Consider the following 12470-nt stretch of genomic DNA (forward strand, 5'->3'; position numbering starts at 1 on the left):
CAGAACAATTCAGCTAAATCCCCACTAGATTTAATTCTAGCTAACTACTGAAGAACTTCGAGCTATACTTAATGTAATGTGACGTATAGTTTACAAGCAGTTAAAACACAGATTTAGCGATTACATGAGAATGACATTTGAGTAAGCTGCACGACTTCTTTCAACATACCTTCTAATGTTCATTCATGATTGTATCTTGCTATAGCTATAGTAAACAGCTTTCATGTGGGACTTGCATGTACTTGCAAAGCTACTTATAGGGTGCTTTCATCATACCTGTGGTTTGGTTCCTTTTGTATGGACCAAGGACAACAAATGAAACATTGTAACATTTTTTTCTGCGGTTTTGGTTTCTTTTCACACCACACTGATCGCTCTGGTCTGAAGAAGTTGAAACAAACTTCATGGCACAACATCCACATCACTCATTGGCCAGACATGTGAATGAACGTATGCCCTAAACTGGTCAGAAGTAACGCGCGTTTCCAAATGTAAACAAAGAGAGGAGTGAATCAATGTGTTTTTGTATCAAAACTATTTCTACTTTTTAAAATGTAAACTCCAATCATGGGCGGCAAGGTGGCTCAGTGGTTAGTACTGTCGCCTCACAGCAAAGTCGCTGGTTCAAGTCCCAGCTGGGTCAGTTGTAATTTCTGTGTGGAGTTTGCATGTTCTCCCCTTGTTAGCATTGGATCCCTCTGGATGCTCCGGTTTCCCCCACAGTCCAAAGACATGCGCTATTGGTGAATTGGGTAAACTAAATTGGCGGTAGTGAATGTGTGTGTGTGAATATGAGAGTGTATGGGTGTTTTCCATTATGGAGTTGCGGCTGGAAAAGCATTCGCTGCGTAAATCATATGCTGGAATAGGTGGTGGTTTATTTTGCTGTGATGACTCCTGATAAGTTAGAGACAAAGGCGAAGGAAAAGAGCAATATACTGTATAAAGTTATACAGTAAAGCCAAGCCAACTAGTATTCTTGTTCATCAACGTTTTTTTACTGTTAAACAAACCGGTAAGCAAGCATCTATTCCTGGAGCTTCTGCAACAAATGCAGTTTTATGACGGATGTATGCACTTCAAACTAAAAGCCTCAGCATGGAAAAGACAAAATAAAATGTAAAACTACTCCGACAGTGTTCATCTGACAGAAATAAGGTCATATCAACTATCGATGACTTGACGCTGGGCAAATTATGGAGAAATTTTTATATTTGGGTGAACTATTCCTTCAATGCATGGCAAATGGTAAAGGCGCATTGCACGAAATTTGTCTGCGGGCTGCCATGGAGCTGTTGCTAAAGCACACCAAACAAATACTTGACCTCATGCACAGGGCAGCTGACTACAGCAGCTGGTTTAGTCCAAAAATGTGTGGTATATTTTGCAGTTAGGTCAGTTGGAGTTCAGCTAATGTTCTCGCCACAAACTAACCACTCCTGTGCTCATTGGAGAGAGTAATGATACAACTACTTCAAGCAGGTCTAGGTGCACTTGTTTGGTCTGATTTAGTGGGATAGCTGCATTCACAATTGCCCATATCTGGGTATCCGCTAGGTCTTAAAAAGTCTTAAAATGCTCTAAATTTCAAAAACTAAATTTAAGGCCTAACAAAGTCCTAAATTCACAGAAATATTGATTTGCAGGTCTTCATTTTCCGACCAGGCCAACACGTATCCAATCATCAACAATACACCTCAATAAAACCTTAAACAAAAGTTACATTAACTCATTTTTTTAAAGCAACCATATATGCAACCAGAGTTTGCTTGTTTTGACAGAATATTTAAAATATGTGGCTAAGAAATAACAATATAAATTTTTATAAGGGGACCATTAAAAATCAATGCCACTGGCTGTTAGAAAAAAATGCTTGGTGTTTGATTATATGGGATAAGTGTGCAATTTTATTAATAATGGTCTTTCAAAAGTCTTAAAAAGTCTTAAATTTGACTTGGTAATACCTGCAGAAACCCTGCCATATAAACCCCACCAAACTCTATTGCAATTCAATCAGATGTTTGCTAGGAGTGTATCTGTGTTTGTCATAAATCATAACAGTACAGGGTTAACTTAACAGTTCGGTTCACATGATCTTACAATTAATACAGTCAGTCCAGATGTGCATCACACTGGAGTTAGATAGGAAAAAGACCAAAGCAGTGCAAAAAAATGGCAGCCATTCACAAAGAACGCATCTTTGCATCTGAAACCATGAGATGCAGTGGTCAGAAATAGTTCCACCATGTTGGTGTTGTCATGTCAACTTGATACGCAGAAGCTTGTGAGCAACTCTTGCCCCACCCCCACCAAATATCAGTTTTTCTGATTGATCCACTGCTATGTAACTGACAGTAATGAACGCCACACATATGTGAGGTGTTGAAGAAGACTCAAATGATCATGCAGGTCTGTCAACGACACTTACATAGAAAAGCAAACGAGTCATTTTCTCTGCACAAACGCACAAGATTGAACAGTTGTTGTCCGCTGCACTCACTGTTACGGACCTCCAGTCAGTGCTAGCATTTTCATGAAACAGATTTCAGTTTAGAAGTTACAGAATTTATGCACAATTACTGTTTTTCTGTTGTTAGGAGAGGGTTGGGCTCAACCTTTAAAAGTTTAATACGCAGCGGACTCATGGACACTTGTGTCACAGTGGAGACCAAAACTGAAGTCCCCATGGGTAAACATGCTTATAGCCCTTTTCACACTGTGATACTGGTAAACATGCGAAAAATTTCTGGAACGACTTTACCGCTAAATTTGAAAAAGCACTGTTCACACTCACAAGGACGTTCCGGAATTTTTCCGGAAAAGACCATTCACAAATCCATTCCAAAATACCAATACATTCTGCCATCATTAACCAGAAATGACCTCTTAATGGCTGTGCTTGTACAGTATTTGTAAACATAGAAAGGGCCGGGCTTTTGTTAATGGTTTCAGCTGCTTTGTCTCAGAGACGTCCAAAGGCAGAAGCGCAAACCGCAACTAAATGTTTACACATTTGACTACATTACAAATTCTATAGATGAATAAGTATTGTGAACAACTTTGATATAAACATATGGAGGAACACTTTCGCATGTCGAGATGTTCATAATATGCGTGCGTGCTGACGCTCAACGGAGTACTTCTTCACGTGCACATGCGTCAAGCAACAATAAAAAACCAGCGGTTTATCATAAGCATTTCATCAATAATTTTTTACACAGTTGACATTAAGAAGGAATGTAGAAATGTTATCTGACTAACATCTAGCAGCTAAATGTGTCTGGAAAAATACTTAAAGGCTTTTATTTTTCTAAACAGCGCAGTCTAAAAATGAGCCCTCTCTTTCTGGCAATTTTCCTTCTTCAGTCACACAGAGCAGCATTCCTATTTTTTTTATTAACATTTTAACTATTAATAGCAAAACAAATTGAAACAAAACCAACAGACAATGCCCATTTTAACAACACAATGCTATATGCGATATATTCATAAATAAAATAATTGTAATAAATAAATAATAGCAATATTAATAAGTAAATAAACTAAATATATAAAGATAAAATAATAGTAAAATAAAGTACATAAATTCAGTTATGATATACTATAACTCAAAATACAGCTTGAAGAAACATCATTAAAATCCAAGTAATGAGTCAAGACTTGATGAAAAGCCTCAGTGGACATATGAATAACACAGCTAAGGAATTCTAATGAAATCACTTCCCTTTTAATATTGTGCCACACTTTCAAGGATGGGGTTGTCACCGATCCAGTTTATCAGTGTATTTTTTCTGGCAGCAAAGGCTAAAATGTCAAATCGTCACCTTAGAATTATAAGGTTCTACCTGACATTTTTGTCAAAATTGAGTTATTGACATATTCTTATTAAACGACTACTTTTTTACATTATGGAATGCTTTTTTATATAAGTTGATTACATTTTAAGACTTTTTATTTAAAAAAACAAATGTTACACACCTACTGTTTGCTATATGGAATGCAAAAACTTTGAAGCTCAACATCTCAAAATCATTCAGAATGCAGATAGAGCCATATAATTCCAATTGACGAAATAGTGTAATTTAGTGTATTTGTCAGGCAAACATCTAACCAGGAGACCTACAAATTAAAGCATTACCGGTAATGTTACACCTTCTCTTTCCAGAAAATTGCCGGAACTAATTTACTGGTGTTTTCAAAAAGAGTCTGTTCACACGTGATCCCTTTCCGGAAAATTGCCTGTATGTGTTGACCTATATGTGTGAAAGGGGCTTATAAATGCTTATTTAAAATCAACAGAAAAAGCAAGCATTGGAGATTTGTTATTTATTCCTGTTGTACCGTACCCATACTGAACCTTGAGCTCAAAAACAAGGTATGTACCAAACCATGACTTCAGTGTATCACTACACCCCTGATGTTCGCAAATGTATACAGGGTACCAACAAAATAAAGTTTTAAAAAGTGTTTAGTATTTTTTTTTAACTCCTCAGCCAAAGATTTCAACCCAGCATGCTCTGCTAGTGACTCCTTGTCACCTTGTGTCAGCTACTGATGCATTACAAATGACTTCACCCTTCACTGCCAGGTCAAAAGCTTCTCATTTTTTCAGGTGACCTTTCAGGGCACCTAATCCCAAGTCAGGTGATTTCTGACTAGACCACGTGTGCATACCCTCAACATGCAACACGGGTCAAGATGTGGGCCACCAGACACCACCCAGATCAGAATGTGTGTCAGAAAACCCTCGGCCGCGCCATCTGCGTCAAGAGAGCAACCACTTGTCAAGAAGGGGCTTTCCTGAGCGCTTTGCTTTCCCTAAAATTACTCAAAAGTCAAATCAAATGCTATTAAAGTTCCACGCCACTGCATTAAGCAAAGCATATGATGACCTATAAAAAGGCAATAAAGATGAAACAGGATGTTTAAATGAACAGCATAAGTGGCCTCATTTTCAAAGGCATGTTTTTCTCCTAATAACCCTATTAAGCTGGTATTCATTCAGCAATTCGCCATAGTTATTAAAAGTGTGTGTTTCTGAGCAGAAAGACCACAGTGCAATGAGAAAATGCATGCACACAAAGGCGTACACACATATAGCGATCATGAGGGGAACTCCTGCTCCTCTGGTCATCCAACCGAAGCTGTGTGTGTGTGTGTGTATGTCTGTGTGCGTTCGTGCGTGTGTGCATGTGCAGTCACAGCTTTTCTCAAAGATTAACACATTCCGAGTCACTTTCGGTCCATCTTAAGACTCCAGTCTGAAGGCAAACAGAAGCTCCAGCGCTCTGGAAAGAACGAAGGTCACAAAGTGGTGATTACATAAGTCAAAGCAGAAGGTTTGGGGTCGTTTCAGGGATTTACTGTGAGGAATCTGCTGAAAAATTCCTTAAGTGCTGCACTTTCCCAAAGGTAAAGCTTAAAAGTAGGTCACATTCCCCCCTCTGCAAACTAAAGCTCTTGGGTCAAGTCAGTGCATTTCTGCCCCAAGCATGTAAAGTCAAGTAAAAGTTGAAAGTTTTTAAGAGGTGTCATGGTTTTGGTGCAACAATCATGGAACTTTTAGTCCTCATAAATACAGCATTTGTTGGAAATCTGATATAAAATGGCTTCTAAGAGAAGGCCCGCAGAGGGGGGAGTAAAAACCCACGCACAAACACTGTATTGATGTGGTGTTTGATGGGAACGCTTTGTGTATGAGACTGTCAGTTATCACAGAGTTATCATATGCAAGTGTTCAAAAAAATCCTTTGTGGTAAACAAACTCTTCCACTGATACAAAGCTGTGCCGTGCCATTGGCTGATGTTCACTTGCCATGTGACTGTAGCCCTAGGGTTTGAATTACCTCATGGTGACCTCTGATTCTTGTGAGGCAATTGCAAGCTCTACCATCTAAAATGGACTACTTTTAACAATTTACTATAAATTGGAAAATGTGACAGCTATTATTTTATTTCATACTTGTAAGAAGGTTTCAATTGTAAAATTAAGCACTTTTGTTCAAAAGTTGCTCACTGTTTTTTAACGTTTTAATGTATTTATATTCACAGAGGCAGCATTCTGACAATAAAAACCGAATTATTGTGAAATATTATAATAATTTTAAAATACTTCATTACTGTTTAAAGTATTTTAATTATAATTTTATTAGAATTTTTTCCTGTGATGCAGAGCTACTTTTTAGCAACCAAGCATTTCCCTCCAGTGTTCAGTGTAACATAAATTTTATATATATAATATATGGGGTATGGTGTCCCAGACAAAAGTGAAAAAAGGGTGGGGGGAGGTGGAGTGTTGCGGATGAAAGTGAAGAGCAGGGAAGGGGTGGTTGATTGGGCCCCCTAATAGTAACTCTGGGAGCACAAAAACGGTGTGGGCCATTAGAATCATCCTAACTTTCCCCCGCCAGTGGTGCCCATGATATACACTACCAGTCAAAAGTTTGGGATAGTAGGACTTTTAAATGTTTTAAAATAAGCTTCTTCTGCTCACTAAAGCTGCATTTATTTCATCAAAAATACAGTACACATTGTACAATTGTGAAATGTTATTGCACTACAAAATAACTGTTCAAAAGTAGTTTATCGTTTTTTTTTAAACATTTCAGTGATTTTAATGATGAATTTTCAGCTTCATTAATCCAGTCTTCAGAGTCACAAGATCCTTTAGAAATAACTCTAGTATTAATTATTATTATTACAATTTTTTTTTGTAAACTCCTCCTCGACTGACGCAATATCACCAAATTAGACTCTGATCATCGTCAGACCATGATGACCAGGTGTTCACGTAAATAGGCAAAATGTATTTTTTTATGACACAGACAAGCGTGCTGGTCCAACGCCAAACTGCATCTGAGGCTGTAATGCTTAAATATATTAACACATATAAACTTTAGGTTCTTCGTTGTCACCTAACACTGACAACAACACATCAAAATGTTAACTGTGCCACCTGTTGTTTAAAAGTTCTAAACCAATAAATCATTCATATGTTAATTGTTTTGATGGTATTTTTGTATTTGATGATATTGTTTTGATGATATCTGATATTTTAAATAAAACATACTTTAAATCTACACTACAAACTGATGCTCCTTATTAACCTTGTTGCTTTTGCCTTTGGACTGCTTTGTTCATTCTGCCTCTGGACTGCTTTGGTCATCATGGCTCTGAACTGCTTGGCTCTTTAAATGCTGTTTGCAGCTATATTTATTATTATTATTGTTATTATTATTATAGTAATAAAAGCAATAATGAGAGGAGTAATAATTTCATTTGAAACTACATACAATAAGAAAGCAGTTATTTAAAATTTTAATTAATATTTAACAATTTAACCATTTTTTTTACATTTAATAAATGCTGCTTTGATGAACAGAATAATTTCCTTTAAAAAAAGCATGAAATAAAGAACTGACCCCAAACTTTTGATATATAAAATATATAAAATATATAAAAATAAGTATATTAAAATAAATAAATGTAATATAAATTAAATTAAAAAAATGCTTAAACAATAAAATAATCTTTTAAAATTGGAATGATAATTATTCTGAAAAGCGCTATACAAATAAACATAAATTGAACTGAATACATTTGTCAATTTTGAGAAATAGTTTTACACAATTTCTTTTAAAAAAGCATAACATTTTGTTTTCGTGGCATAATCCATTTCTGTCACTTTTATTCAATTTTACGTTAAATATTAGTATTCCCCTTTTGATAAAAAATAAGCAATCTATTGTTATCTATAAGATATATGTGCTGAAAAAAAATCTTAATTAAATTTGTGAATAAAACTACTTGCATATTTTTTAACCATCCACCCAAAATATTCAATTTAAACGTTCAATATCTGTTTTTCTGAAACTCTTGAGATACCAGCACAAAACTGTCTCCATGTGGGATGCTGAATTGAACTTAAATTCACATAAAGCTTGGCTATAAACTTCTTACCCGGATCATTTCAGCCACATAACTCTCAGGCCCAGTGAATTCAGTGGAGTCTTTGACTTTAACCAGCACGATGAAGAACAGATAATGCCACATGTTGTGCTCCACCTTAATGTGTTCCTCAAACGTCACGGTTTTGTTGTCAAACTTGTCCCTCTCCAAACCTGTAGAGCAGAAACACAGTCAGCAACAGAGCTTTAACTGGGCCTGCAACAAATATTACTACAAAAAACTTAGATAAACAAGAGGAATCATCCAATCAAACTGTACAAAAAACAAGGACTTGTTTGGGTCAGAAATGTATTTAAGTCTTTGTATTTCATACAGTGAGAGACAAAACAACCCTTTAAGACTTTTATATGATCCATAACAAATAAATTTCAATATTATTTTTGTTTAAGAGACTCAAATATGACAATTATGTTTTTGTAATTACAGGATATATATATATATATATATATATATATATATATATATATATATATATATATATATATATATATATATATATATATATATATATATATATATATATATATATATATACTGTATATATATATATATAAATCTGGGGTTGCCACAGCAGAATAAACTGCCAACTTATCCAGCTGTCAACTTATTCTTAATTTACGCAGCGGATGCCCTTCCAGCTGCAACCCATCACTGGGACTGTGGGGGAAACCGGAGCAGCCAGAGAAAACCCATACAAACATGGGGAGAACATGCAAACTCCACACAGAAATGCCAACTGACCCAGTCGGGGCTCGAACCAACGACCTTCTTGCTGTGAGGCGATTGTGCTACCCACTGCACCACCGTGTGGGGACTTACATCTGAATGCACAGACTCATGGGGACTTGTGTCACTGTGGTGCTTAAAATTGGGGTCCCCATAGGTAAATATGAAAACTGTCGATTGTTTACTGAACAGGTTGGATTTAAGGGTGATGGGATACTATATACAGTTTATATAATAGTAACATCATTACATCTACACTGTAAAACACAAACAGTTAAGGTAACTCAAACCGTTTGAGGAAACCGATTGCAACAAACCATTTAAGTTCAAAAACTAATCCTAATGAGTACTGTGAACTTAATCCATTTAAGTAAATGAAGCAATTTGAGCACAGTAAAACTAGATAAATGAAGAGAACTCAAACTGAGTACTGTAAAACCCATTAAGTTAAGGCAACTCAAACCGTATGAGGAAACCAACTGCTACAAACCGATTGAGATAAAAAACTAATCAATATGAGTACTGTGAACTTAATCCATTTAAGTTGAAGTAATGAGGTATTTAATGAACTCATTACCTTCAACACTGTGTTCCAAACTCTTTTCAAATGAGTAGAATTAACTTTCAGTAAATGTTAAGTTAACTACACTCATTTCATTTGATAAAGTTGACTTTTGGGTTTTACAGTGTATGAGAGTCCCCACCAGGATATAAGAACAAGTCTGTGTGTGTGTTTGTGCATTCAACAAAAGAAATGTAACATGTTTCTAACATGTTGGAGAAGAGTAAAAGATGAACTCTTTCACGTTTGCCATGTTTATATATTCCACAAAAGCTGGTTTGGTTTCAAAGAAAACAGCACTGTAACTGGAAGAGGAAGCAGAACCACAGGGAAACTGTTTGTATACAAGAATGAATTGTGTGCGGTGTGTGTGTGTGTGTGTGTGTGTGTGTGTGTGTTTGTTATGAGCAAACGGAGGTTGTGAATCTTGTGATGGTCTAAATTGTTGCGTGATCGGTGACTAAAAACATTGGGAAATCATCACTTGACGCAATATCATCCTCACGTCTGTACTGTTTTTCTCTCTGTGTGTAAAGTCTGCGTTCTGTTTAAATGTTACTCATAGATCGTGAAAAGAGGGAAAAAAATGGTGTTGTGTTATAACAAGTGTGTATATGGTGAGAATTCAGATAATTTCCAGCTGATGGTCAAACAGGAAGACACTCCACCGCCTCCACAGAGAGTTATGAGTAAGAGTTCTGCTGAATTGGAGGCGTACAAATGTTTACGCTGGAGCACAACAGCTTTACGGGCCAATCAAATTTATGGGACGATGGTACAAGAAACATGCTGCGACTGACCCCTACGTAGATAAGTGGGTCAAGATGTCAGTCTGAAAACAACTTTCAGCAAGAGTTGTTGGGAAGATGGACATTAATTAAATAAATAAAAACAATAACTAAGTTATTAAAGAGAAGTAAATTAAAAGATATCATCTTTCATTTAAAAGATGAAACTAAAACAGAATAAATTATAAAGCTTATTTTATCACAGCTCTCAGCAAAGGAAATGTTTTTAATTTTTATGTTGTTTAACTTGATACACAAAATAGCTAATAATAAAATATACATTCATAAAATATAGACATATTAAAAATATATATGAAATATGAAGTCTAATATCATGATCTTTTGCTGTTTATGTATATTTTACAGACAATTTCTAATCGAAAAGCAACAAAAAAACACATTTATCCAAACAAAATTCAAACTAAAATAAAATAGTACAAGTAGTAGTAGCCTTTTATTTCTTTTCTACAGCATATTTCTAAATTAAAAGCAATTAAATATCACTTACATTTATCCAAAATCAATTCAAACAAAAATAAAACTTTAAAAATAAAAATACATCAGAAACAAAACAAGGCTCAAGAATATCTTTTGCTGTTTGCTTCTATTCTACAGCATATTTATTAATTAAAAGCAATAAAATAATACTTTAGTAATCCAAAACCAATTCAAAACTAAACTAAACAAAGGCTCAAAAATATGAAATATCTAGCCTTTTGCTATTTATTTCTATTCTACAACATATATCTAAGTTAAAAGCAAATAAAAAAACACGCACACACACACACACACACACACACACACACACACACACACACACACACACACACACACACACACACACACACACACACACACACACAAAGAATTCCAACTAAAATAAAACTTAAAAAATATCATAAATGTAACAATTTATTTATTAAATTATAAAAGAAACAAATCAAAAGGCTCAAAACTATCAAGTATGAATTCTAATATCAGGATCGTTTATTTCTATTCTACAGCATATTTCTAAATTAAAAGCAATAAAATAACACTTACATGTATCTAAAAAACAATTCAAACTAAAATAAAATGTAAAAAAAAATCTGAAACAAAACAAAAGGCTCAAAAATATGAAATTTGAATTCTGATAACATGATTTTTTTTCTGCTTATTTTTATTGTATAACATATTTCTAAATTAAAAGCAATAAAATATTACTTGCATATATCCAAAAGCAATTCAAACTAAAATAAAACTATTTTAAAAAGCAGAAACAAAACAAAAGGCTCAAAATAATAAATATGAATTTTAATATCAGGATATTGTGCTGTTTATTTCTATTCTACAGCATATTTCTCAATTACAATAAATAAAATAATCTTACATATATCAAGAAACATTTCAAACTAAAAGGCTCAAAAGTATGAAATATGAATTCTAATTTCATGACTATTAGCTGTTTACTTCAACAATACAGCATATATATAAATTAAAAGCAATAAAGTAACCTTTACACATATCCAAAAGCAATTCAAACTAAAATCAAACGTTAAAAAAAATCAGAAACAAAACAAAAGGCTCAAAAATATGAAATATGAATTCTAATATCATGACTATTTGCTGTTTATTTCTATTCTGCAGCATATTCATAAAATCAGAAACAGAACAAATGAGGATATTGTTCTGTTTATTTCTAATCCACAGCATATTTATGAATTAAAAGCAATAAAATAATATTTTAATATATCCAAAACCAAATCAAACTCAAACAAAACATAAAATTATATCAAATACAAAACAAAAAGCTCAAAAATATGGAATATGAATTCTAATACCATGACTATTTGCTGTTTATTTATATTTTACAGCATATTTATTAATTAAAAGCAATAAAATGACAGTTAAATATATCCAAAAGCAATTTAAACTAAACAAGACCTAAAAAATGATATCAAAAACAAAACAAAAAGCTGAAAAAAAAACTAAATATGAATTCTAATATCATGTTCCTTTGGTGTCTGTTTCTATTCTACAGCATATTTCTAAGTTAAAAGCAATAAAATAACACATTTATATATTATTTTATATTAAAATTTAACAAATGATAGAAACAAATCAAAAGCTCAAAAATATGAAATATGAATTCTAATATCATGACTATTTGCTGTTTATTTATATTTTACAGCATATTTATTAATTAAAAGCAATAAAATGACAGTTAAATATATCCAAAAGCAATTTAAACTAAACAAGACCTAAAAAATTATATCAAAAACAAAACAAAAAGCTGAAAAAAAAGAAATATGAATTCTAATATCATGTTCCTTTGAGGTCTGTTTCTATTCTACAGCATAGAATTAAGTTAAAAGCAACAAAATAACACATTTATATATTATTTTATATTAAAATTTAACAAATGATAAAAACCAATCAAAAGCTCA

The 12470-nt window shown here is 33.7% G+C and overlaps 1 protein-coding gene across 1 annotated transcript in view; it reads right to left on the minus strand.

Moving 5' to 3' along the window:
• Positions 1-12470, minus strand: part of itpr1b (inositol 1,4,5-trisphosphate receptor, type 1b) — a 269709-nt gene that overhangs the window by 21587 nt on the left and 235652 nt on the right. Inside the window, exon 60 of the mRNA XM_056468320.1 lies at positions 7960-8120. Coding sequence (XP_056324295.1) covers positions 7960-8120 — 161 coding nt within the window. The remainder of the gene's footprint in view (positions 1-7959; positions 8121-12470) is intronic.

Source organism: Danio aesculapii, chromosome 11, assembly GCF_903798145.1.
Source record: "Danio aesculapii chromosome 11, fDanAes4.1, whole genome shotgun sequence".
NCBI lineage: Eukaryota > Metazoa > Chordata > Actinopteri > Cypriniformes > Danionidae > Danio > Danio aesculapii.